This window comes from Protopterus annectens, chromosome 9.part0 (genome assembly GCF_019279795.1).
Source record: "Protopterus annectens isolate FY-2018-M chromosome 9.part0, PAN1.0, whole genome shotgun sequence".
NCBI lineage: Eukaryota > Metazoa > Chordata > Ceratodontiformes > Protopteridae > Protopterus > Protopterus annectens.
The window spans coordinates 616,998,464-617,024,768 of record NC_056743.1 but is presented as its reverse complement, the minus strand read 5'-3'; the positions used below and the strand labels follow the sequence as shown (position 1 = coordinate 617,024,768).

The window sequence follows — 26,305 nt, the reverse complement described above, 5'->3', positions numbered from 1 at the left end:
AATTCACTGCTGAGCCAAGTCTGTATCTCATTGCTTTTTCTGCTTAGTGTGCATCTCCCGCAACTTGAGCAACTGTAAAGAGTTTTAAATCATTTTCTTCAAGTTGTTGTGACATATAGGTTACTTATTATTTTTCATGTCTTGGTAATCATCAAAGTGTCTGTTTCTGATTTAGTTTCTTCACAGTTATGAATAGATGTAAATGTGTCTCTTTTGCTCCCAGGTCATGCATGTTTCGCTTCATCCTACTGTTCTGTCTTATTGTAATTCTTTTCCTGACATAGGAGTTATAGCAAGCTTTTTTCAGTATATTGTCTCTGTTTTGCTGATTACTCTAACAAAATTGATAATGTAGTTATTTTAAAACATTGTTGTAGTTGTCTTTACATTTAGACTGTTATTTTTCTCATTTGCAGAGATATAAGCTGTTTTTCTTGAGTGACTGTAGTCATTGTCAGTCATTTTTAATGGATAAAAGTAAGACTTAGGTCTACACCAAATGCAAAAAAGTGAGGTTATCAAATCCCATCCCAGAATCTCCATAATGTGTGTGTGGTTTGCTGGGGCCACGTCATTTAACAGCTGATTGCAATATATGCAAGAACTTTAATTCCAGGTCTTTGCTCAGTAGTAGAAACAAACTGATATTAAAAAGCCTTCTCAAAAGTTATTCCTGTCCAAAAAGCAAGAAACCTGAAAAGAAGAAAAAAAAGAGAGAAGGCTGGTGGGAAGGATAGAGGGGATAGTTCTAACGTCATTTCACCAGCTAAACTCCCTAAATTAGAATATTCTTCTCTCACTGAACCAGGACCTTCAAAGGTGTTATCTGTATCACAAGCTATACCCCCATGGAGATCTGCAAGGCCAGACCTTTTGGGGTAGTTAGAATTGGCTCCAAGGAATAGTGTAGATTCTCCTTGGAGCAGGAGTTGTCTGAAAGCCTCCATTCTGTGCCTGCTTCTGCCCTTTCCATAACTCTTTTGTAATGAGGACTCGGAAAAAATACTGGCAATCATTCTAAAGGGCCATCTGGAGTCTGATGTTATCCTGTCTCCCTCTTTTTCTAGAGTGGACAGAGATGAATCCCTGAACATCTACTTCACTGGCTCCTACCCCTGGCCCTGTTTTGGTAGTGGGAGTATCTGGGTGATATATAGAGCCAGTGCCGTTGATATCAGCAACAATGGCATATTTTACCTAGGTGTTGATGCCCTTTACACCAAAGGTATCAGCTCCAACTTTGTTGATACCAAGAGTCACTAAGTTGAATGTTGGTGCTGCTGCCTCAGTGCTGAAATTGACCCTGATATCCTTGGGACCATTTACGTCATCGGCACAGTCAGCATTTGTCTCCTTGGTGCTAAAGCATCACTTATTGACATTGGACCTAAGAGTAGTGTGGTAGCCTTGACATTGACCAAGGCTAAGGCCTTGACACCTTTGACATTGACTATGGAGATGGGTGAGTTGGTTTCAGGGAAACTTTCCAAGTTTTCAGCTCTGTAACGGGTATCTACCATGGTAGCCCCCACCCCACATATGCCAGCTAGCTCGAATGTTTGAGATGTTCATCTTTCTCCCACCAGGACCAGGTAATGGAAGGACTCCTGAGACTCAAAATGTCTGGGGAGGAGTCCTCTTCAAAATGCTTGGATGATTCCCCTCCAGTCATTCCAAGGAGGAGGGCATGCAAGTAGCAGTACTTAGACTCTCTTTCAAATCCCATACTGATCTTAATGGAAGGGCGGCTTCTGCAGTTCCCTCCAGAAAAACCCACATTTGGGGAATTCCTAGAAGTTATATGGCTGAAGGGACTGTGGTTTATCAGCCCTACCTCTTCTGAGGAAGAGGTCCTTCAGGAGGCTTCTAATCCACCCCCCCCCCCCCGACAGCTTAGTTAGTTCCACCCTCCACTCATACAGAATGGTGAAGCTAGTTTAGTATCAAGCCTAGAAAGAGACAGATATGGTGGAATGATACCCAGGAAGCCAGAGAAGGTTTTTAGACTTCCTAAACATGGCTGTAATAGAGCAAAGAACTACTTGTAGACTCTGTTCTTGTATCAGCCTCCACTACCAGACAGGCTCTAGAGAATGCCCAGGCAATTTACTTTCCTGAGGAGTCCAGAATCATGGATTTCCTACAGAAGCACGTGTATGCATCAAGTACTTTTTTTATTAGAGCTAATAATTTGACGTGTGTGATAAGGTTACAAAATAATCTAGCTGAAGAAATGGTAGAAAACCTGGGAACAAATAAAAACAGATGGAGTCACAAGTGACCGCCATGAATACAATAACATTCTCCACGAGATTGTTACATAATGCTGCAGATAGAGCAGCAAGAGTATAGGGGTGGGGGCAGGCATCACTATGAGGCATCAGGCCTGACTCAGACTTGCAGGATTTGTGTAGCACTTCATGTCATCATTTGCCAGCACCACCTATGATGGCTTCACTTTGTTTGGATACAGAGTAAAAGATAGGTTGCAGTAGAGTGAGCAGGAGGGCAAAGCAGTCACTGCTGTTTGGGTTAAACTCTCAGTCTCTCAGAGGTACTTTGCCAGGAAACAAAACAAAGCAAAGAATATTTTGCTTAAAAAAATCCCAACAGCCCCAGTATGACCAGTGTGGAAATAGAATCCCTAGCATACATGATGAGTTTTGCAATGGGCTCCAACCCTAGAGCCATGGGTGGCTCCCAAAACCAGGGATTCTACAGATGTTCTTCATGTTTCACTGCTGCAGTCATCACTTGTGGGTTATCCCTGCTGGGTAGCGCTCAGTCAGCCCGAATACCAGAGTCAAGTTTTTCCCTGCGCCAGCTGCTGTCACCTGTGGACTGATGTCAGTTCATCAGTGGTATAAAGGAGAGCAGCCTGCGCCATTACATCAGTCTTTCTTGCCATATAGCCCTAAGCAAAAGCAGTTTGCTTATGTGCCAGTCGGTCATTGCCAGAGCTGAAGTTGAAACTAAAAATGACTAAAGCTAAGTACCCCAATGGGGATTTTTTTCTTGCACTATCCGATGTTTGAAAAAGTCAGTAATTGTCTCCGCTGTGGAAAACAAATACCACACTGAGACTTCCATACCTTGTGCATTACTTGTCTAGGCCCAGACCATGATGTCCCCCATTATCGGTTCTACGCAGTTTTCAATTGAAGGACTATTCACCGTAGAGCTGAATTTGTAGCCAGGCATTTCCAAAGTAGTTTCTCGCATTATGAAATGGCATCCGTCGGTCAGCAGCCTGTGGATATCCCCAAAAAACAAAAAGATAACGTAAGGGACAGACCACACAAACTTAAGCCTTCTGACAACCCGCCCCAGAAACAAGTCATCAGTTTTCCAGAGTTCAGCGAGTTGCCTTTGCAGCCCCTGATGCTCAACTCGTTTCCTTTGCAGGCCTCTACCGAGACCCTTTCGGAGTCCGTTATGCCACCGGGGAATGCTTCATCTTCCGATTCCTCGGTTATCTCCACTTCAGTTGGATTCAGAGCCGCTACGCAGGTACCGGCTTCCAAGGAGGTTCATCGCACAATCGATTCAAGGCAAAAAACTAAGTCTTCGCCTCCGACTACCACATCCCAATGACAAATGGATTTACCAAAGTCTAAAAGCAAGACCACACCAAAGAAAACGGTCCCTAGTCACCATCTTACTCACCCTCCACCACCTCAGACACAGTTACGGAAAATGGCGGAGGATCTCATCACTTTCATCATGGCTAGCCAAATCACTCCTTCTAAAAGAAAAAGGGATATTTCCCCTGAAGTTCACACAGAGCCGGATTCTAAAATTTCAGACTACTTTGATTCAGATGAGGAACAACAACCTCTGACCTCCTTTGAGGATTGTGATGCAGATAAATCCATTCCTTCTGCCTCCCCCCACTTAGAATCTTTCATTTGGGAAAACCCTGCACACTCTCAGAGAGCATTTCCACTGGGAAGCCCAAGATTATCCTCAGTCTAAGAAAAGACTAAGACTTTCTAGATCTTCCTCAGCACAGACCCTTGGCCATCCCTCCTATTCTGGACGTGGTGGATGATTTTTCAGTGAATCTAGCCTCACCCCTGATGCCCTACCCCCTGCTACTATGAAACCTGACAGGTACTACAGGGTGCCTGATTCGCAAATGTACTTGTTTAAAAACCCTGCAGCAGACCCAGAGGTCATCACCTAGGCGCCCAGAGGGGCCAAGGCTAGCTCATCTAAAAATCCAATTCCCTCTGACAAGGACTCAAGAGCTGTGGACAGATGCGATAAGAAAGTATACATCTCCACAACCTTAGCTATTAGAGCTCTTAACTGCCAGTCCCATATGCTAAAATATCAACAGCACACCTTAGAATTTATGAAACAAAATATTTCATCTTTACCAGACACTAATACTTCCAAAGAGTTAGCAGATCTTCTGCACTCTACTTTTCAAGTAGCTAAACACTCCCTGCACTGCGGAGTCGATGTCCTAGAAGCCTCTAGTAGGGCCGCTGTGGCAGGTTCAGTCATTAGGAGTCACGCATAGCTAAAGGAACAGCCACTGCCTGAACATGTAAAATCAAAACTACTTGATACCTCCTGGATAGAAACCTCTTGTTTAGATCAAAAGCAGAGGAGGTCATTAAAAAGATGGAGGATAAAGCTAAAGCTGTGCAAACAGTAAAAAACTTCCTTGAGGTTGAACCTCCCAGATTCAGCAGAAACTTTCCTTCTAAGCACTGGTCGTTCCCAGCTCCTAACAGACAGGTTCAAGGGAGGCCTCGCAGGGACAGACCAGTTAGACCACAAAACCAAGGCCAACGAAGAACTAAGCAGTGGACCTCCACCACTTCGACAGCTGGAACTTCTGAGTCCACTCACTACACTAAGAATGTGCAATGACTCCCACTGCCCCTCACATCAGAGGTTAGGAGGAAGGCTATCCCTTTTTCAAACAAAATTGATTGTCTGTACCAAAAGACCAGTGGGTACTAAAATCCTTTTTCAGAGGTACAAATTTACCTTCCAACAACTCCCATCCTTAACAGGTTATCCAAAACTACCTCCAAATCAGTGGGCAGAAGCATTAAAACAAGTGCACATACTCCATGCTCAAGGGGCAGTGGAGCCTGTGCCACAGGAGCAAGCAAGAAAAGGATTTTATTCTAGACTGTTCCTAGTGCCAGGAAAAGAAGGCACTTGGCAACCCATCCTCGACCTATCCACTCTAAACACCTTCCTAGAGGTCTCAAAATTCAAAATGCTAACTCCTAAAAAACTTTTACCAATGCCGGGCAAAAATGCATGGCCAGCCACCCTAGACCTAAAAAATACCTACCTTCATATAGCCATAAGGATCCCTGCAGAAAATACCTACGCTTCAAAGCAGGTTCACAACACTTTCAGTTCTCTGTGCTACCCTTTGGCTTATTTATGGCTCCCAGGGTCTTCACAAAATGCCTGGCCCCAGTGGTTTCCTTCTGCAAACAGCAAAACATCCAGATTTACCCTTATCTGGATGTCTGCCTAATCCAGGCAGAAACAAAGAGAAGTTACTGCAGGAACTACTTTTTGTACAAACAACTCTAGCCTCTCTAGGGTTCACTATCAACAGGAAAAAGCCAAACCTAAACCCCTCCAGGCAGATCTCCTTCTTGGGGGCACTCCTGGATACAGCCTCCCAAACAACCTTCCTCTCACCAGAAAAACAATGTTTTCTGCCACATTACTTTACCCAGTTAGCTCTCAGAAAAAACTCACAGCAAGGAAAATTCTGCAAGCACTGGGTTACATGGCATCCTGCATTCTGATGATTTCCCTGGCCAGGCTGCACATGAGAAAACTCCAGTGGTACGTAAAGAACCTTTGGTGCCAACACGCTCAATCTCTGGAAACTACTCTCCCCCTCATTCCATGCATAAGAAACGAGTTTCTTTGGTGGGCAGAGGCCTGCACTCTGAACAAGGGCCTTCCCTTCTCCTACCTACCACAAGGCCAGACTATCATCACAGATGCCTCAGACCTAGCTTGGGACGCTCATTTGGACACCTGGTGCACCCAAGGCTCTTGGAACCTCTGGCACATTAACCTAAAGGAAATGATGGCAGTTCTCAAGGCTATCACATCCTTCCAAGACCACCTTGGGTCCTCCTCATAGAAACAGACAATACCACAGTCATGTAGTACATCAACAAGCGGGGGGGGGGGGTGAGACACTCCTACCCTCTCTGCCGGTTAGTCATGAGCCTCTGGCAGACAGCTTCCAACATGGGCCTACACCTGATAACCCAGTACATCCCAGGAGTAAATAACACCCTAGCAGACCATCTAAGCAGAAACTACTTAGACCCCCCCACAAGTGGAAACTCCAAAAGGGGACATTCCTCCAAATCACCCAGGCCTGGGGGACACCAGAGGTGGACCTCTTCACCTCACAACACAACAATCAGCTGCACAAATTCTGCACCAAGGAGTTCCACCCCCTAGCTTGGAAAGTGGATGCATTATCATTTCAATGGACCAATCTTTTCATTTATGCGCCCCCCCCCACCCTTACTCCCAAGGTTACTGCTCAAAATAAGGCAGGAAGGACCAAAAGCCATCCTTATAGCACCAGATTGGCCCAGGCAACATTGGTACCCCTTGCTGCTCAGCCTGACCAAGAAGCCTCACTGGCCCCTGCCTTTAACTGCAGATCTCCTGACACAAGCCAGAGGGGAGATTCTGCATCCAAACTTGCACAGACACAAACTTTCTGCATAGCTTATCCCCCAAGGACCGGGGATAACCCACAGTTGAGCCAACAGGTCCTAGACATGATTAAGGAAGCCAGAAGGCCCAGCACCAGGAAATCTGACTCAGAGAAATGGAAAAGATTTAACTCCTGGTGCCTATCAAAAGGTCACAGCAGCTCCCAGCCATCCCTCCCATTTATTCTGGACTACCTAGCGGAGCTACTTAACAAGGGCCTCTCCTTCTCCTCCATTAAAATCCATGCATCTGCCATTTCAGCACACTTTCATGCTGAACAGCCTGTCTTCTCTCACCCTTTGATTAAGCAATTCCTCAGAGGTGTATCTAACATTAGGCCCCCTAGAAGGGCACCCACTCCAGCCTGGGACCTGAACTATGTCTTAGAAAAACTGACATTACCTCCCTTCAAACCAGCTGTATCAGCAGACCTAAAACACCTTTCCTGGAAAACTGCCCTCCTCTTGGCTACTACTTCAGCTAGGAGGGTGTCAGAATCGAAGTACTCATGGCCACTGAACCCTTCATTATCTTCCATGCAGACAGGGTGTGTCTCAGGATTAATCTTCATTCATGCCAAAGGTAGTATCAGATGTGACCCTAAATCAGGCTATACATCTCCCCATCTTTTTTTTCCAAACCCTCAGAATAGAGGGGAGAGAGTTCTGCGCACACTGGATGTGCACAGACAGTTAAGATGCTACCTGGACAGAACAAAGTCCATTAGGAAGACAGATCAACTATTGGTTGGCGTTGCTTCATTGAAAGAGGGGAAGCCTATCTCCAAACAGACAATTTCAAAATTAATTTCTCACTGCATACAATTCTGCTACACTTTTCGTGGAAAAGCTCCCCCTAAATCTGTCCGATCCCATTTCACTAGGGCAGCCTCAACTTCAACTGCCTTCCTTAGAATAGTACCCACCAGGGACATCCTGGAAGCTGCCACTTGGACCTCGGTCCACACCTTCATCAAACACTACCACCTGCGTCTGTTCTCCAGGGCTCAAGCAGGCTTTGCCTCGGCAGTCCTACAATGCATGTTAGCTCAGTCCTAGGAATTTCATACTTCCATCCTCAGCTTTGGGAATCTTCCCACAAGTGATGACTGCAACAGTGAACCACGAAGAACATAGTACACTTGTGTGCACTTACCATAAATGTAGATGTTTAAGTGTATTTACTGTTGCAGTCCTATTTTCCCACCCACTTTCTCCCTTAATCTTATCCTTTTTGGAGATTAACTATCATTCTTGTGGCCGTGGGTCACCAGGGCCTCTTTAAAACATTTCATTCAAGGGGCTGCAACAGATTAGGGCAAGAAAAACTGATGTAATGGTGCCGGCAGATCTCCTTTATACCACTGATGATCTGATGTCAGTCCACAGGCGACAGCAGCCGGCGCAGGGGAAAAACCTGACTTCAGTATTCGGGCCGACTTGAGGGCTACCCAGCAGGGATAACCCACAAGTGATGACTGGAACAGTGAATACACTCAAACATCTACATTTATGGTAAGTGTACACAACTGTACTTCACTGGGAACAGACAGCAGAACTCCTGAAGCACTTACCTGTCTGTCAACCTGACGAGACAGTCAGGAGTCCTATCTCCTTGCATGCCAAAGTATGGCTACTGGGAATCAAGGTCTTATCTGGATGATTGGATAATAGTCTGTACTTAAAGTGCGACTCTAACCAATGCAAGAGACTGTCTGTTTCAGTCATGTCCGTATCTATGAATTTCTGTTAGTCTACAAAAGTTGCAGTTCAAACAAGTTCAGACATTGACATTTATTGGTTGCCACCTGGACACCAAATTAACAGTGGCAAGTTTACGGCTGGACATATTACATCCAATTCAAGAGATTCTCTTGCACCGTGATGCACCTGCAGCACCCTCAATCCTGTGCACACCTTAGGATTGATGGTAACAATGATATGCAGGATAACCCTCCCCCCGATATCACAAGAGATTTCTCCAGTAGACATTGAGGGAGCAGTGATCACAGCTTCACAACCCAGTATTTTAAAAGATACTTTATGGGGTGGGATTTTGGTTTGATTTAGAAAATTTTCTAACTAGATGTATAGCAGAAAGAAATGCAGTCAGTTAGCCACCTAGGAAAGACATCTACAGTGGTGGCTTCAACCACAGAATTTCTTATTGGGATACTCTTTTCTTCCATAAGTCCACACATTCACTGTCACTATGGATTTGTCTGCCCAGGGGTGAGAGGTTTATTGTCTGGGACAGACAGTCCAGGGAGCATGGACACAATGAGAGACCCAACTGCACATCAGTATTCTGGAGGCAGAGGGTTCTCCTAACATTTCAGGCCTTTAAGGAACATCTTCCTTTAGTACTCAGGCAGATGAGAATGCAAATTACATTGTTTGGATGTCCACAGGGAGCTTTGCTTCTGCTTAAATCGCACCAAGCACATAAGGAAAGATTGTATATGCAGACACACATTGTGTGTGTGTGTGTGTGTGTGTGTGTGTGTGTGTGTGTGTGTGTGTGTGTGTGTGTGTGTGTGTGCTAATAAAGAAATATCCAAATTAGGGCCTGTTTAGAATTAAGAGTAATAAAATCAGAATGCAGCTGCTACTTAATGGGTGTGGTTGATTTGCTTCAATTACTTTGGTTATTACGCTACACTTCCTAAGGCTTTGGTTTTGCCTCCTAGTCTACTTTGCATCTTCTCAGGAGAGAATGTTGAGTTTTCCTAGGTTATGTGGCATGACCGGTTTAGTCATAGAAGGTCATTTCTGAATATCTAGGTACAACCCTTGAGTGGTTTCACCTAAATGGACAGTTGTTTTATACTGTGCCATGATACTGAATATCTTGATCTTGTATGATTGGTATAAGTGTATATGCAGAAGCTTGTGACATAGTATTAGCTAATTTTTTTACTATGCATGTTGTCTTGATAGTTTTTATGGCTGCCATTATGAGGTTATAGTGATTTATATGAGAGGTATTTACTGTTCTCTCCAGGGTGATGATTGTCTTCCAAAATGGCTAGTCCTTGAGTGTTGTTGATGTGCTGCAATCTTTATCTGATCTATGTACCTGACCTTTGAAGTGAAAGCCATACTGTTCTGTGACAAGTAGAGAACCAGTATGTAGTTCCCATTGCCCATACATTGTGGAAATAGCTGTAATGTGTGTGTTTCAGGCTGTCTAACTGGACCTTTTTTCCTTATGCAGGGAAGCATCAAGCCAGTTGCAGCTATACCATTCACCTGAGCAGAGTAAATATGACTTCATGGAAGCTATAGATCGACGAGAGGACACTTTCTATGTTGTTTCATTTCGCAGGGTCAGGCACTTTTTCTTTATATTTATTATTTTTTTTATTAATCCTATTCAACCACTGTTTTCCTGTATTATGTTTAGCTGCTGTTTTTGACAAATGCTTTTTTGGGAGGTGATGCACATCATATTTTATAGATACTCTCTTTTGCAGTACTGACCTTGCTTATTGTCTAGTGATACTATAAGTCCTGAATACTGTGCAGTTTTACAATATTTTCAACAGCATCTTAATGACAGCACAGTTAACTTTTATGACTAAGTTTGTGCATTTGTAGTCCTCAGAATGTTTGGTAACTGCAGTATTGCACTGAACTTGGTTTATTAAAATATGCTGCTATACTAAGTTGCCCTCTTAAATGACAGTAAATGTTACTAATTGTACAGGACTTAATGGTTCATTTTACGTTTTTAGTGCTGAAATCATGTGCTTCCAAATTTGGGATTAATGCAAACATTTAATAGATTTAAATGACTAAATATTTTAATCCAAGGACATAAGTGAAGTTCACCAATCCTAGTTAGCAATTCCATCAGAACTTAGTCTGCTACTTCTATTGCTTCTTTCTGATATTATTTCCCTTTATGCAGACTATGCCATCAGAGCTTTTAGTCCCTGAAAGTAGCTGGCCTCCTTAAGTAGCATCAAAAAGGTGCCCTACATTATGCAGACTTCTGTACTTAAACATCATGTCCAACCAAATGACCGACTTACCAGAAAGTTATGCATCTCCACAGCCTTCATTTTGCAGCTCATCCTTTGCTAAAATTTGAATTAACAGCCAAAATATTCCATTCAGAACAAGAGTGATCTCTATGAAAAAGGAAACGTATACCTGCTCTACTTGCATGCCACCTTTAACCTATGTCAGTACTTCAAGTATGTTGATAAAGCAATTTGTAAAAAAAAAAAAAAGGAAACTGAACACTTGGGACTGGGCACCCAGGCACTGCTAATATTTAAGGAATACAACTGTATTCATTAAGTATTAATGCTGTCTGGTAACTGAACTGTAACTGTGTTTTTTTTTTTGTTTGTTTGTTTTTTCCTTCAATACATGCAGTTCTATTCTGATTACATTGCCACAAAAGAAGACCAAAAGTAAAAAATAAAATAAAAATCATTATAACGTACCCATTTCCCCTCACCTTCAATCATTGAACTGTGTGTAAGGGAAATGCGTTTGCAACTAACAGGTTTGAAACTGAAAATAAAGAAAATAAAGTGTAGTCCATTTACCGAAACCAAGGCAAGGAGTTTCTGCCAGTGAATATATATCAGACAGAAACACCCTTCACAGCTGTACACCAGAAAGAGTGCAAGGACTGACTGTGAAGCTGCATTTTTTTCATATAAAATGTTTAGTTTATGTGTATGTAGCAGTACTTAAACCTCTAGTTGTCAACAGAGAGTTTGGAAAAGTGAAATGGAATGCAGACGTTGCATTCTGTTTTGCCGCATTTCACATGTTCTTTAACATAATTTTCCAATTGCTGTACTTCTATACTCTCACTTTGCAGTTTGTAGTTCACAGTGACTAAATCCCTGAGAAACCATGCTTTGTATTATGTTTTTGTGGAATATGTTTAACCTGTGTGTCCCTTTATTACAGTTGTTGGAGTATAGCACAGTTTGTCTAGCTGTAATATATTTTATGCATTGTTGTAAGTGTTCTGGAAGATTTTTTGGCCAGGACAGTTAGGAGTTGAGACTACAGTTAAAGCAAGACCAGATCTTTTATGTGGAGAGTTATTGTAACAGTAAATCATGACATTAGCCAGAGCCAGTTGTGTAGTTGGATGAAGCCCCGAGTAGATCCCAGTGACATGAGTTCAGAGAGCAGCTCCTGAGCTTGAAGGCACAGGCGGAGAAGGTGGGTGTGCCCATTATGGGGATAGGAAGGAGTTGTGTGAGCTGAGGATATGAGTAGGGAATAACCATGGTAGGATTAACCTTGAGAAGGCTAAGGTGGATCTAGAAGACCCTGGAGATGAGGAGTGGACCTTGGAGCAGTTGATGGTCAGCTGTTGAGAGGCAAAAACTTTCCTTTTTTGAGTTTTTGATTTCAAAAAACTTTCCTTTTTTGAGTTTTTGATTTCTATAGATCATTTTTGTTAGATGTCAGCTAAGAGGGGTAAGTGCGGTAGGCATATCCCTTACAGGGATGTGGACACTACATGCCTTTTTTGTTTAGGCCCAGAGCATGACTGCAAAACCTACTCCATCTGCCAGTTATTCATTCCCAAAACCCTTAGGTTGCAACTTTCTTGTCTTAACATGTTCCTCGAAACTCTGCATGTAAAACACATGTCCCATACCAAAATGGCAGAGTCCCCAGCATCCGATGTCGCTGTTCAGCCAGAGAAAAAACTCGAGACTCTGAGATGACTCGCAGCCTTACATCTCTGAGTCAGACACACCACCTGAGGTTGTAGAACTGATGACCTATTAAATAACTTCTCAGATGTCCACTACCAAGGCCCAATATGGCTCCTGAGACCGTGCAGGCTGCAGACACCTCAGATGAACTAAATCTCATTATTTCAGAGGGTCCATATGCAATCCCTCAAGACACTCTTGTTGAAGTTCGCCAAGGTTCTGAATCACAGAGACTCATTCAGGTGTACATCATGCCTAAAAAGAAAAAGCAAAAAAAAATAGACATGACCTTCCTTGCAGCTTCCAAAGAAAAAGAATGGATGGATTTCTCCCAGGACTTATTTAACTCAGTTATGGCCCTGAAGCCGCCTCCTTTTGTGACACAGCTGCCACAAACCATACCACAAAGTCACACTCAAGATTCGTCTTCCCCAGTACAACCTTCCTCAGATGAGGGGGATTCCCTCTATCCTGACTCTCCTATTGAGAATACCTCTTTTGGAGAAACTTTTCAGAATATGATGAGACATTTTGATTGTCAATGAAAGCAAATATCCATCCACATTTTGGATCTCATCAGCTTCAAAACGTATATCCAAAAATGTCAGATTGTGGTCTTTCCTACTGCAAGGTATCTGATTGGTGTCACTCAACCTTTTGTGGCACATCGTTTATGAGATTCATACAGGAAATTTTTTTGTTTCAGTCGAGGTGGGCTTTACCTTTTAGTCTCTGTTATACCCATATATTTAATAATAAACAAACAGAAGTCCGTTAAAAAATACCACAATCCAAAAGAAATGGTCAAGGCAGAAACAAGGATGGTAGTCCAAATATTTTATTCAGGTATCACAAGCGCTTTTACTTGAATAAAATATTTGGACTGCCATCTTTGTTTCTGCGTTGACCGTTTCTTTTGGATTGTGATATCCATATATTTACCAGGACAACAGTTGCCCTACCAGAGACCTAGGACAAGAAGGAATTTCCTGTATTGTAGTACCTGGATAATGGGCTCCCAGGTATCCCAAACAAGGGGTTCCCTGGTATTGGTTTGTGTTTGGATTCTCCTGTATTGCGTGCCCTGCATGGTCACCAAATAATGGGAAATGGTCCTCTCTTGCCCAGGCACAAATCTTCTTCTTCTTTCAGCTGCTCCCATTAGGGGTTGCCACAGCAGATCAACTGTTTCCATTTCTTCCTGTCCTCTGCATCTTGCTCTGTCACACTAACCACTTGCATGTCCTCTCTCACCACATCCATAAACCTTATCTTAGGCCTCCCTCTTTTCCTGTTACCTGGCAGCTTCATCCTTAGCATCTTTTTCCCAGTATACTCTGCATCCCTCCTCAGCACATGTCCAAACTAATGTAATCTTGCCTCTCTGGCTTTGTCTCCAAACCTTTCGACCTGGGCTGACCCTCTAATATACTTATTCCTAATCCTGTCCATCCTCGTCATACCCACTGCAAATCTTAACATCTTCAGCTCTGCCACATCAAGCTCTGACTCCTGCCTTTTTGTCAATGCCACTGTCTCCAACCCATATAACATAGCTGGTCTCACTACCCTCTTGTAGACCTTCCCTTTCACTCTTACTGGTACTCGCCTGTCACAAATCACTCCTGACACTCTTCTCCACCCACTCCATCTTGCCTGTACTCTCTTCTTCACCTCTCTTCCACACTCACCATTACTCTGAACTGTTGATCCCAAGTACTTAAACTTATCCACCTTCACCACCTCTACTCCCTACATCCTCACCATTCTTCTATCCTCCCTTTCATTTACACACATATATTCTGTCTTAGTCCTGCTTACCTTCAGTCCTCTTCTCTCTCTAGAGCATGTCTCCATCTCTCCAGGGTCTCCTCCACCTGTTCCCTACTCTCACTACAGATCACAATGTCATCTGATCTCGTCTATCTGTCCATCACCATTGCAAATAAGAAAGGGCTCAGAGTTGATCCTTGATGTAATCCCACCTCCACCTTAAACGCATCCTTCACTCCACCGCAGACCTCACTGCTGTCACACTACCCTCGTACATATCCTGTACCACTCTTACATACTTCTCTGACACTCCCGACTTCCTCATACAATACCACAACTCCTCTCTAGGCATCCTGTCATATGCTTTCTCTAAATCCATAAAGACACAATGCAACTCCTTCTGACCTTCTCTGTACTTCTCCATCAACACTCTCAGAACAAACATCGCATCTGTAGTGCTCTTTCCTGGCATGAAACCATACTGCTGATTACTAATCATCACCTTCCTTCTTAACATAGCTTCCACTACTCTTTCCCATAACTTCATGCTGTGACTGATCAGTTTAATCCCTCTGTAGTTACTACAACTCTGCACATCACCCTTATTCTTAAAAATCGGTACCAAAATACTTTTTCTCCATTCCTCAGGCATCCTCTCACTTTCCAAGATTTCATTAAACAATCTAGTTAAAAACTCCACTGCCATTTCACCTAAATACCTCCATGCTTCCACAGGTATGTCATCTGGACCAACAGCCTTTCCGTTCTTCATCCTCTTCATAGCTATCCTTATTTCCTCCTTGCTAATCCACTGCACTTCATGATTCACTATCTGCATATCATCCAACCTTCTCTCCCTCTCATTCTCTTCATTCATCAACCCCTCAAAGTACTCTTTCCATCTGCTCACCACACTCTCCTCGCTTGTGAGTACGTTTTCCTCATTATCCTTTATCACCCTTACCTGCTGCACATCTTTACTAGCTCGGTCCCTCTGTCTAGCCAGTCGGTACAGGTCCTTTTCTCCCTCCTTAGTGTCCAACCTTTTATACAACTCTTCATAAGCCTTATCCTTAGCCTTCACCACCAGTCTCTTTGCCATGCACCTCATCTCATTATACTTTTGTCTACTTTCTTCATCTCTTTGACAATCCCACTTCTTCTTCGCCAACCTCTTTCTCTGTATACTCTCCTGTACTTCTTTATTCCACCACCAGTTCTCCTTGCCCTTCTTCCTCTTTCCAGATGTCACACCAAGCACCTTTAATTTCCTTTATCTAAACAGTTGTACACTCTTCATTATCATATGTTCCAGCCTACAGTGAAGACCTAGGAAGCAGCAAGGAAGTCACAAAGGTAAGTAGAAGTGTCATTACTGTAGTGCCTCCTTGACCTCGTGTTGGCCGTTTGCTTCAGAGTTGCATTTGCCATCCTTCATGTGAGAATACTTTATTGTCATACTCCTGATACAAAGCTAGAATGAGTTCACCACTTTCAGTTTGGTATTACCTTTCTTACAGGTAGACATCTAACAAAATTCGATGATGAATGCTGTACTTGTGGTTTGTGAAGTCCAACTGATGTCCTCCTTTATTGAGGGAAAGTAGAACCCCCCAGCCCCCAAGAAATGAAGCTCCACATATCTAGCTTGAATCCAGGGGTGGTATGCCCTTCAAGCACTGGAGGGAGAGTTAATACCAGAGCCCCATCTTCTGCAGTCAGACATACAAATCCTTATGTTGTACAAGAACAAACAAAGCAGCATGATTTCTTGCACCCTTTGTAGAATGATAGTGCAGATCTGGTTGTAAGCCATAGAATAGGATTTCCTCTTAAATCTGTTAACTTCCTTGGGAAGTGAGGATGCCAACTCCCTTACTCGCATTTCCACTCCAGTCCTGGGGGTAAGAAAAAGGGAAAGATCTCTGATTAGGTATTCTGGAACTGGGCACCAAAGATTGAACTGTTTGCCATATGGAAAAATGCATACCAGACAGGGTTGTTGATGGAGTCTAATGTGGTACCAGTACTGGAAGTATTACTGGGTGAAGAGGGTAGTATCTAGCCAAGGATATTTTTTAATCTACTTCAGGGGAGAGTCAGTAACACTAGTTAAAGAATAACATTTGGGTTTTGCCAACATTATCCAAGCTAGAATTTACAAAAGCAGTGACCTGTTCTCTGTGAGGTACCACTGTGAGCATTGCACTGGCTAAGACCTTACAAAGATGAGTGCTAGGTTGCCTTCTATACCTCACGTAGTTTCACATCTTTTCAGTTCCTCCTTTTGTTTTGAGTATAACGTGCCTTCCAGCTCTCCTTTAGAAAATGCTGTACTGTGAATAAGTTTACTTCACTGCTTTTGTCAGTAGATGTTGCTGTTTCATCTTTACTTCAGTTTTACTGATGACTGCTAAATCAGTCAGTAGATGCAGCAGTGATGGGCAGATTGCTGCTGTGGACCTCTGTGTTTGGACCTTGGGTGTAATATAGATAATTGCAGTTTTTGCAATAGGTTGAAACAGGCTACAGTAAAACAGCTTGGGTCCTGGGAGAAGAAGCTGGAAGAAAAAAATATTTGGCAGAGCCATCTGAAATAGAGAAATTGAAGAAGTTGTTTCAGGAAAGTGTTGAGTATTTTCATTTGTTCCCCTGAATTATTGCATTGCTTTGCTTTCAAAATCTACTCAGGGCTTTGCATTTATTTGCCACCTCCCATAGACTGGGGATAGAAGACAACTTTTTCAGTGCACAGTGAACCTTGGCTAATGCCAAACATTCCTTTGCACAAGATAAAACAGTCACCTTCATTAGTATTAATATTGGAACAATGCTGATAATTCTACAAATAATTTTGAAAGTAAAGAGCTAGAACCCAGCATCTCAGTAGTGAAGGAGACTTAGGTTTCCCCTGCATACCAAGCTTATCTCCTCCTAGTCTAAAGGTAAGGCCCCTCTTCTTCCTTTTACTGATTATCCAAAAATGGCAAAAATAAATTGTTTAAATCTTGTCATATAAGTCACTAAAACCAATGTTTAGCCCCTTTAGGGGTCAACATAGCCTGGAGATTGACTGAGCATTCAACATCCACTTTAGTACCGATGAAGGTCTCAGACAAGAAAAAAAAAAAAAGAGAAATCTCTCCTGTTTCATCAGAAGAATATAGTTTTATATGTCAGTGTTTCTTCCCTCAGTACCTTGTCAGTTCATAAGGGGAAAACTCTGTCTTGGGTTTGTCTGTCACAAGGTTTTAATTGTATTGATATCTTGTCAATCACAAGATACTAATATCATTGATACTGTTATATAGAGAAGAATTATAATTAGACAGTTGTAGAGATTTCCTGTCATTGATAATTGTTTCACATGTTAACAATATCAGCATCCATAAGGAGAATTCCTCTTTTATTGATGACCTGTCATTTATGGAACACAAACTCATTGCATTCTGAGAGTTCTGGTGTGGTTCAGCAGCAATTAGTAACATTTTTGTAGCTAGCCGTCCCCTGAAGTGGAAATCGATCAAGGAAGTCATTTGTAGTTGAGAAATGTTGTTAAAGTGAGTGAAATAACAGTGGTGCCTTGAAAGCCCTAAGCGTCAGGAAGGAAAAAGAATAAAAGCAAACAAGTTGTGCTGAAAATGACACCAGAGAAGATAGCAACCAAGTTGAGATCAACTGAGATGGCAGTGCAGTCACTGGGGGATTTAGACCACTCACATTATAGCATGGAAAAGCAGATCAGTACAGTTGCAGCCCTTGCAGGACTACTACTGGAACTTCTAAAAAATGAACTCAGGGATTGATAACTTTGTCAGTGTTCCACAGAAAAAAGATAATTGGATCAGCCCTTTCAAAATATTCAGTTTTTATGCCATCGATGGAGGAGCAAAAGAAGGAGTTGACTAAGAAGATAACTACTCTTAAAACAAGTTAGAAAACTTAGTAAAAACATCAGATGGCTGTGGAGGACTGCGGAGAAAAAACATCCAAATAATTACTGCTCCAGAGAGGATAGAAAGTTAAAACTTTTTTTTTTTGTCTTGTTATACAACAACATCTGGCCATATGGTGTGGTCTGCCCGTAAGTGAGCTATGCTTTAGACCAGTCATACAGGGTATCTGTCCCTCGGGTCAGTGTAAGTAAGAGGAGGCCAAAACCTATTGTTGCAAGATTCAGATTGTACGCTACTAAAGAAAGTGTACTCTCTATGGTGTGGTGTCCAGAAAAGTAATGCTAAGTGAGAGATGACCTGAGCACTTTAAATTTTGATAAATTTATTTAATTGTAATGAATCAAAGCAGGAGATTGGCTGATGATCATATATAATCCGGTTGTGTTAATAATTAATTGTTCTGATGAAGTCTACATAGAGTAGATGAAAGCACTTAACTCATATGTAAAAGAAATCGTATTTTTTTATACATTTTTTATTATTTTATTACTAAACGGAGGTAATGGAATATCTGTTGGTGTGCAGTGCTGTTACATGTGGAGTCTGTGAACAGAGTTTGGTGTTACTTTTGTTATTCAGTTGACTGTTCCGGGCATATACAGTGTTCTTATTTAAGTTGACCAATACTTTTTGATTCACTGCATCAGAAAACAGCGCAATTATTTTTGATGTTACGAAGCAATGTCAAGCACATAGAATAAGGTTCAGACTGTAATATCCAGCATATTTTAGAATATTTCTCTGTACATGAACAAAAACATTTCTAGAGGCTAAGGATGCTGTAAATTTTTGTAGCAGTATGAGACTGCCCAAGAGGAGGAGCGTTCTGAATAATGTTAAAACTGACGTTGAAACTGATGTTGAGACTCAAGAAGGGCAACCTGTAGTGTCATAAGGTGGCCATGCTTCATGACAGCACAGCCTTTTCAAATTTTCATGCCACATCATTGTCCAAAATGAGGCATTTCATTTACTGTAGGTTACACATGCATTGTGTGTGTGTAGAAAAAAAAAATGTATATATATATATATATATATATATATATGTATATATATATATATATATATATATATATATATATATATATATATATATATATATATATATATATATATGTGTGTGTGTAATATTAACTTTGCTAACTGAGAAGTGCATCTGCTTTTTTCACTTTTTAAAAAGCATGAAGTAGTATGAAATGAGAGACATTATAAGAAGTTAAACATTACTGTAAACTAAATTTAGCCTACGTTTGTAAGATATATTATTGATATTAATACAAATGTTGGTATAAACTAAATTTAGCATCAATGCTTAAGATATACTACTGACATAAAAAAATTTCTGTCAGCCACATAACAGTCGAATATGTGAACATGGAGTAAATGTGTGAGAAATTAGAAGTAGACAAGTGAATGGAAGTTTGTAAACTATGTTCTGTCATTTCAGTGGCTGTCAGATTCAATAAGAATTAAGCCCCTGCGCATCTATTGATGTAAAGAGTTCAGTGGATGTTTATCTTGAATGTTCTTTTAGTGGGATACATGCAGTGATAGAGGTGGTATTGCTATATGTATGAGTATTTTGTTGTTTATGATTTGTACATAGTTTGTGTATTTGGACTTATTAAACTTTTGTTTTGAGTTTTGATGCTATACAAGGCAGCATATCTACCTAGCGATTGCACAAATGAATATCTTTAAGATGGGTAAATGTAAGCATAATTTACCTAAATCAAGTGGCATTCAACTACGAAACTTGAAAGAGAAATAAGATGTGAAAGCAGTAAGGTGGACCAAGGATCCCAGTGGATGACTCTCTTCAGAAATATCTATATTCTCCAAAAAATGGAGATAATATAAAAGCAATTACATGGAATATGAATAGTTTATTAACTAATATAAACTTTGAAGAGTTCAGAATAGGGTAATAAGGGTGGTCGTGGCATCAGTTAGCTACAGGAACAGAGCAGGAGAGAAGTCCTAATATCAGAAAATTCTCATTGCAGATAGAAAAGGTGCTAGAGGATGTTCAGGGAAAATTTTGGCACTGAAGGGAAGGTATTGGGGGAACGCCTTTCACTAGCTTTGATCTGTTTTCTGAATAGCACTGACCAAAAAAAGTGAAATCAGTAATGGTTATGCTAATAGCCTTTAAGAAGGGTGTCACTCTTCTTCAGAGAGCAGATCACAGTTACTAGAATATAGGACATGGATAGCAGCATGAAGAGATTAAAGTGGTCATTAGCTGCAAATTTATTTATTTTTTTTAATCATTTAATTTATTTAAATCTGTTTACAATGTTAGAACACTTATCGAACAGTGACCAGTTACGGGTTCACATCCTAATGTTACAGAATGTGACTTTTGTACAGTATATAAATAAAATTGGTTTACATTTGTGATGCCTGTGCCCTGGCCCAGCAATCAAGGAGCCTCAATCCTCACCACTAACACCAGTGAGGGGCATCTCATATAGGAGGAAAGGATAACAAATACACACAGTAAAGTGCAATTTCCCTTAAGAGTACACAGAGATCACAGTCAGTCCGGGGCTGGTCACTCCCTTGCTCTCCAGGTCCCCAATAAGACTCCCCACTGGCATAGCTATAGTTTCCAGATCTCAGACTAGTGGGCAAGCTAAAACATCCAGCACCCTCTCTATCCAACCAGTGCTTCCCTGCCCAGGTAGCTGACATACACACACACACACACTGAGAAGAGTTTATACAACCACACAGACACTCCTGGGGAAGGCTGGCACAGACTCTCCAGTTGTGTCCCTTTTTCCCAGACTATATGGTAGAAATCACTGCCACCACCCAGCTAATATTTATCATCTACTAAAAGGCCCTTATGAAAGGGTGTCCAGTTATTACTGTGCAATATTATTATCCATTTGGTAGTATAACTAAACAGTCAAGGCTTATTGGAGTGACTTGGTACAGGATCACTATATACATGCAATGTACTCTTGGAGCTTAACTTATCTCTACACAAAACAACCACAGTTGAAAGGTTTCAAAATATTTAATAATAAATAATAAAAATAGAAGACAATACTTCTTACTACACAGTGCTAGTCAAAAGTTCAGAGATCACAGAAAAATACTTAAAATAACCCAGTAGTAAAATTCTGACATCACAAAAAAACACTTAGTCTAATCTTTCTAGTTCCTAGCTATTTCTAAGAGAAAACACAAGTCAAAGATAAACTTACATATAGAACACAGGCAGAGTGCTGATGAGTTGGATGGTCAAGACAAAAATGCTCTCTGATTCTCTCTGTTTTTAAAATCACATTCCTGGTTCACATTACATCATTCTTCACACTTTCCTGGGTTTCCCAGGCTAACAGGCTACATTCTGTAGTAAGCTCACACCAAGTCAGGAAGCAAAGCCATTAAGGACATTTATGCATGCAAATTCTGGCCATTAATCTGGCCTTAAAACAATATCAAGAATTCCTTCACCTGGACAGGCTGGAGCCAACTTTAAAGATCAAAGACAGTCATAAAATGCTTGACTTAGCTTCCTTACATCAGAATGCACTGTTAAATTTTTTTGCAGTTCCACGTGTAACATCATTTTTTCCATTTAAGACAACAAGCCTGTGGTTTACATTAATATATACAGATGATAGAATTATCTATAAAATTCTATCTGGCTAGGCTGGCAGCCTTCACATTTCTCTCCCTTGGAGAACTCAAGCTAGTTTTTGAAGGGACCCTTGAGAAACGCTGCTTGAGAGGGTTAGGTCTATCTGAGTGTACCTTAACCCATTCCCTGTCTTGAGAGCCCATCTGCATTGGCATTGCAAATCCCACTGTGGTGCTGCACTGACATAGGTTCATAGGTAAGTACTAGGCTATCTGCCCATGGACATTTATAAGCCTAGCCACAGAGTGATGGCTTTCACCTCCCCATTAGATTAGTAACCTGGGCCTCTGTCAACAGGGCTCCTGAAGTGATCCCAGGGTAGAACTTACGATTACCCATCCACTCATCAAGATTTCTCTTGAAGAGGGTCAGAGAGGAGCTCTGTCAAATATGGATTGGGATTCTATTCCAGAGTGAGGGGAGTCGCTGGGACTGGAATGTATCCCTCCAGCATGTCCTGTTCATTGTTGTACATAGGTTCAAGTCACTAGAACGAGTGGTTCTGAGGGATCTCGTTTTTTTGAGGTGAAGCATGTCCATTAGTTCAGGGTTTGACATGGCCCTATAGGTCAGGCATAGGTCACCTCTGAGTAGACAGTAAGCGACTGAGAAGAGCTGGAGCTTTTTTAGTCGTGCTTCATAGGGTAATTTTTTAAGGCTCTTAATCCTCTTAGTGAGGTACTTCTGTGGTCTTTCTAGTTGTTGCAGGTGTCTAGTGAGGTACATCCCAAATGGGGCATTGTACTCTATTATGGGCCTAATGAGTGAGGAGTAAAGGGGCACAATCACCTCCTTGGATCTGGATGAGAAACCGTTTGTGATCAGGTGTGCCATATAGAAGGATTTCCTGACTGTTTTGGCTATGTGATTATCAAAGGAGAGCATGCTATCTACTTGGGTACCCAGGTCCCTAATTACTTCTTCTGTACTTAGTGGATTCCCATCTGTGTGGTAGTTTGTAGGTACTTTGTTTTTCCCAAATGGGATTACTATGCATTTTTTGGCATTTAGCTTGAGGCAGTGACTTTGACACCAGGTGTTTGTCTCTGTGAGACCCTTTTGCAGGATGTCTGTGTCAGCTGGAGAGTCAATTATTGCACCCAATTTACAGTCATCTGTGAACTTGGTTAGCCACAGTCCCTCCGCCTTTGCCTGTACTTTGGAGAAATATATACCGAACAGGAGGAGTTCCAGGACTGAGCCCTGTGGGACTCCGCTTGTGACTGGTTTAGAGTCAGACATGGCACCTGCCACTCTTACCATGTGGGTTCTGTCTGAGAGCCAATTGACAACCCATCTCATGACATGGGGGTTGATATTTAAGCTGGTGAGTTTGTCTATGATTCCTGAGTGTGGGATGGTGTCAAATGCCTTAGCGATGTCCAGATATGCTGTGTGGACCACCTTCCCTTCATCTATGGCCTTGGTGACTGTTTCGAAGAAGTCGTCCAAGTTCAGGAGGCAAGATCTGCCTTTAACAAAGCCAAACTGGGTGGGGTCCAGTGTCTGGAGGCTCCCAGTGTCCCTGTTAATGAGCTCCATGATAATGCGTTCCATGGCTTTGCAGACCAAGCTAGTCAAGCTTATAGGGCGATAGTTCCCAGGGTCAGTTATGGCACCACCTTTGTGGAGTGGTACGACTGTTGCTGTATGCCATTCTTTGGGTACATAGCCTGTAGAGAGGCTGAGTTTGAATAGTGATTTGAGATGGGGGGGTTAGTTCATTTTGCAGCTCGTGTAAGACACAACCTGGGATAGCATCTGGTCCCATTGATACTGTGTTTTTGGCCTTTGCAAGGGCTGTCTTTACTTATGTGTCTGAGATATCTGGAGCACCGCATTCTTCTGGGATGGGTGCTAGCCCCTTTGGTGGAGGGGGGGTGAAGTTTGCACTGAACTTGTCAGCCAGGATGTTGGCAATGTTGGGTGGTTCAGTGTATTTATGGCCATTATGCACTAGCTTGGAGCATATCAGAGAGTTTGCCCCTAGACTGTTGACATAGTTAAAGAAGGCCTTGTGGTTATCCATAGAGTCATTGGCTATTTTTCTTTCGCAGTTGACCTTGGATGATTTAATGAGGGAGCGCAGTTTGTTACTGATGTTAATCAGAGATGCCTTCTTATTTTGTGATTTTGTTCTATCTTGCAGGAGTTTCCTCCTTCTGTTGTAAAGTTTATTTATGGTCGGGGTCCACCAGACTGGCTTCCTCTTTTTTGAGGAGTTGGTCTTGGTTTTACTTGGGATGGCTTGGTCCATGCATTCTTGAAGGTGTTCATAGAATGCACTTGTAAAGGATTCTGCTGATGGGTCATCATTTTCCATTTGATTGGGAGCTTTGAAAATTCCCACCTTGGTCTTGAGGAGTGTGAAGTTGGCTTTAGAGAAGTTTTTTACCTTGATTTCCTTGACTGGGGGGAACATAGGTTCCCCATGTTGGTGATGACCAGGTCCAGTATGTTGTCACCTCTTGTGGGAGTGGTGACCAGCTGTTCAAGGGCGTTTGAGTTTATAAATTCAAGGAAGCATTGGGCTAGGGCGTTTGAGCTTGAGTAGTTTTCCCAGTCAATGTTTGGATAGTTGAAGTCAACCCAGTAGCATGGTGTTGGGTAGAATCTTCATACTTTCTAATGTTCTCAGGAATGCTGCGTGGGGGTCCTGAGACAAGGTGGGAGCTCTGTAGCAAGCTATAAATTGAACAATTTACCCGTTGTCAACTGCACTTGGATGGTCTCAGATTCCGCGTGCTGTGCTACTAACCTGAAGGTGTGGGTGTTCTTGATGAATATGGACACACCCCCTCCTTTTGTGTTCCATTCCTGGTTTTGGGACCTAAAGGTATGGTAGGAGTTATAGCCTGGTAGTGCTGGGGTGCTCTCTGGAGCCTTGAACCAGGTTTCTGTCACTGCACATACGTCGATTTCTTCCATAATAAGGAGAGTCTTGAGTGTGTGCATTTTGAGGTTTAGACTTCTGGTGTTGAGCAGCATTACCCTTAGTTTTTGTTTATTATTGTTGTTTATGGAGGCGGGTTTGTCTTTTGAGCCTTGCCTAAAAAAGGCAGTATTGGGGCGGCAAGAGTCTTGGCCAGTATTCGAAAGCCCAGGGGCGACAGGTGCAAGCAGTTTCTGGCGAAGCAACGTGGCTTGTCAAGCATGTCGTCCCAGGCTGACAAGTACTGGATCCCCTTTGAATGACACCAGTAGTTTAACCAATTGTTGAAACTGATCATTTTTTCTTCGTATGCTGGCATCATTTTGGGTGAGGGCAGGATGCTACTCAGAGTCAGAGTCATACCAGTGTGGGCTACATGGTCAGAGAGCTCCCCCATGTCTCTTTTCATGTAGTCCAGGGAGGTACGTCTCAGGTCATTTACGACAACATGTACAATGACAGAGTCATATTTGTACTTGTTGTGGAGTGACCTGAGTGCATGTGTTATGTGGTGGATTCTGGCACCCGACAGGCAGCTTGCGGTAACCTTCTCCTTGTTCAGTCTAGTGAGTGGGACGTCTGTATGCCTGATGATAGAATCACCGATTACTAGTGTGTTAGGTGTGTTATTTAGCCTTAGGGGCTATTTTTGCTTGGCACACTAACGTTGTGATGTATGTGTTACCTGGTTTCTGTTGTGGGGTGGGGGTTGCTTGGGTGTATGCTTAGGAGGTGTCTGTTGTTTAGGCAAGTTCTTTTTTAGAGCCTCCGAGTATGTTTTTGCGTGTTTCTGAGAGTTGTTTTCTGGTGCAGCTATGGCTGGTCTATGTGAGTCTGGTAATGTGGTGCTAGTGTTGCCCTTCTCCTTGTGACTGGTTGATCCAGTCGTGGGTTGAGAGAGCGTAGCCTCCAGTTAGGCTGCGTAGCTGCATCTCTCACATATGTTTGTTGGGAGGAGTAGGGGGTTGTCTGTGTACATGAGGCAATTGTAACATTGCCTCAGGATGCCCAGATTCACCAGCTGGACCGGAGAGCACACCTGAAGCTGTCCCTTGAACATGCCTGAATAGATGGTTGGGACTGTATTGCTGATTGAATGAGTAAAGAGCCTTATACTTCATGAGTATAGGGCTGAAGTGCAAGCTGTAAGCTAGTGCTAGTCTTAGTAAGTTTTAGTAAGTGCCGGTCTTAAATTGCCTTATTTCTAGTGCTGGGTTGAAGTGTTTCAAGGGGAAAAACTGAAATGCAGACTTCATGGAGCCTGGAATAGTTTAACCGCAGCTAAACAGCGCTGCGCAGTGCGCAAACCCGCGCAAAACCACGCTAAGCGGTTTTTATACCAGGGAAATCAAAAAGGATAGAAATTAGCCCAAAATGGCCAATGAGCTACAAGTTGCAGGGCTGGGACCACTCCTACAGGGACAGATGGGCTGCTCAGAGTTCCCTCTCTCACAGTGAACAAGGAAGCCACCTAATTATCCAAGTATGATATGGGCAACACAGGAACCTTTACCACAGTCTTGGATTCAGCAAAGCCTGAAAACTGGACTAGA

The 26,305-nt window shown here is 42.3% G+C and overlaps 1 protein-coding gene across 1 annotated transcript in view; it reads left to right on the top strand.

The window, feature by feature from the left end:
* LOC122811369 (cyclic AMP-dependent transcription factor ATF-6 beta-like) overlaps positions 1–26,305 on the top strand; it is a 1,192,927-nt gene that overhangs the window by 1,070,383 nt on the left and 96,239 nt on the right. Inside the window, exon 14 of the mRNA XM_044083167.1 lies at positions 9,949–10,060. Within this exon, the coding sequence (XP_043939102.1) occupies positions 9,949–10,060 (112 nt within the window). The remainder of the gene's footprint in view (positions 1–9,948; positions 10,061–26,305) is intronic.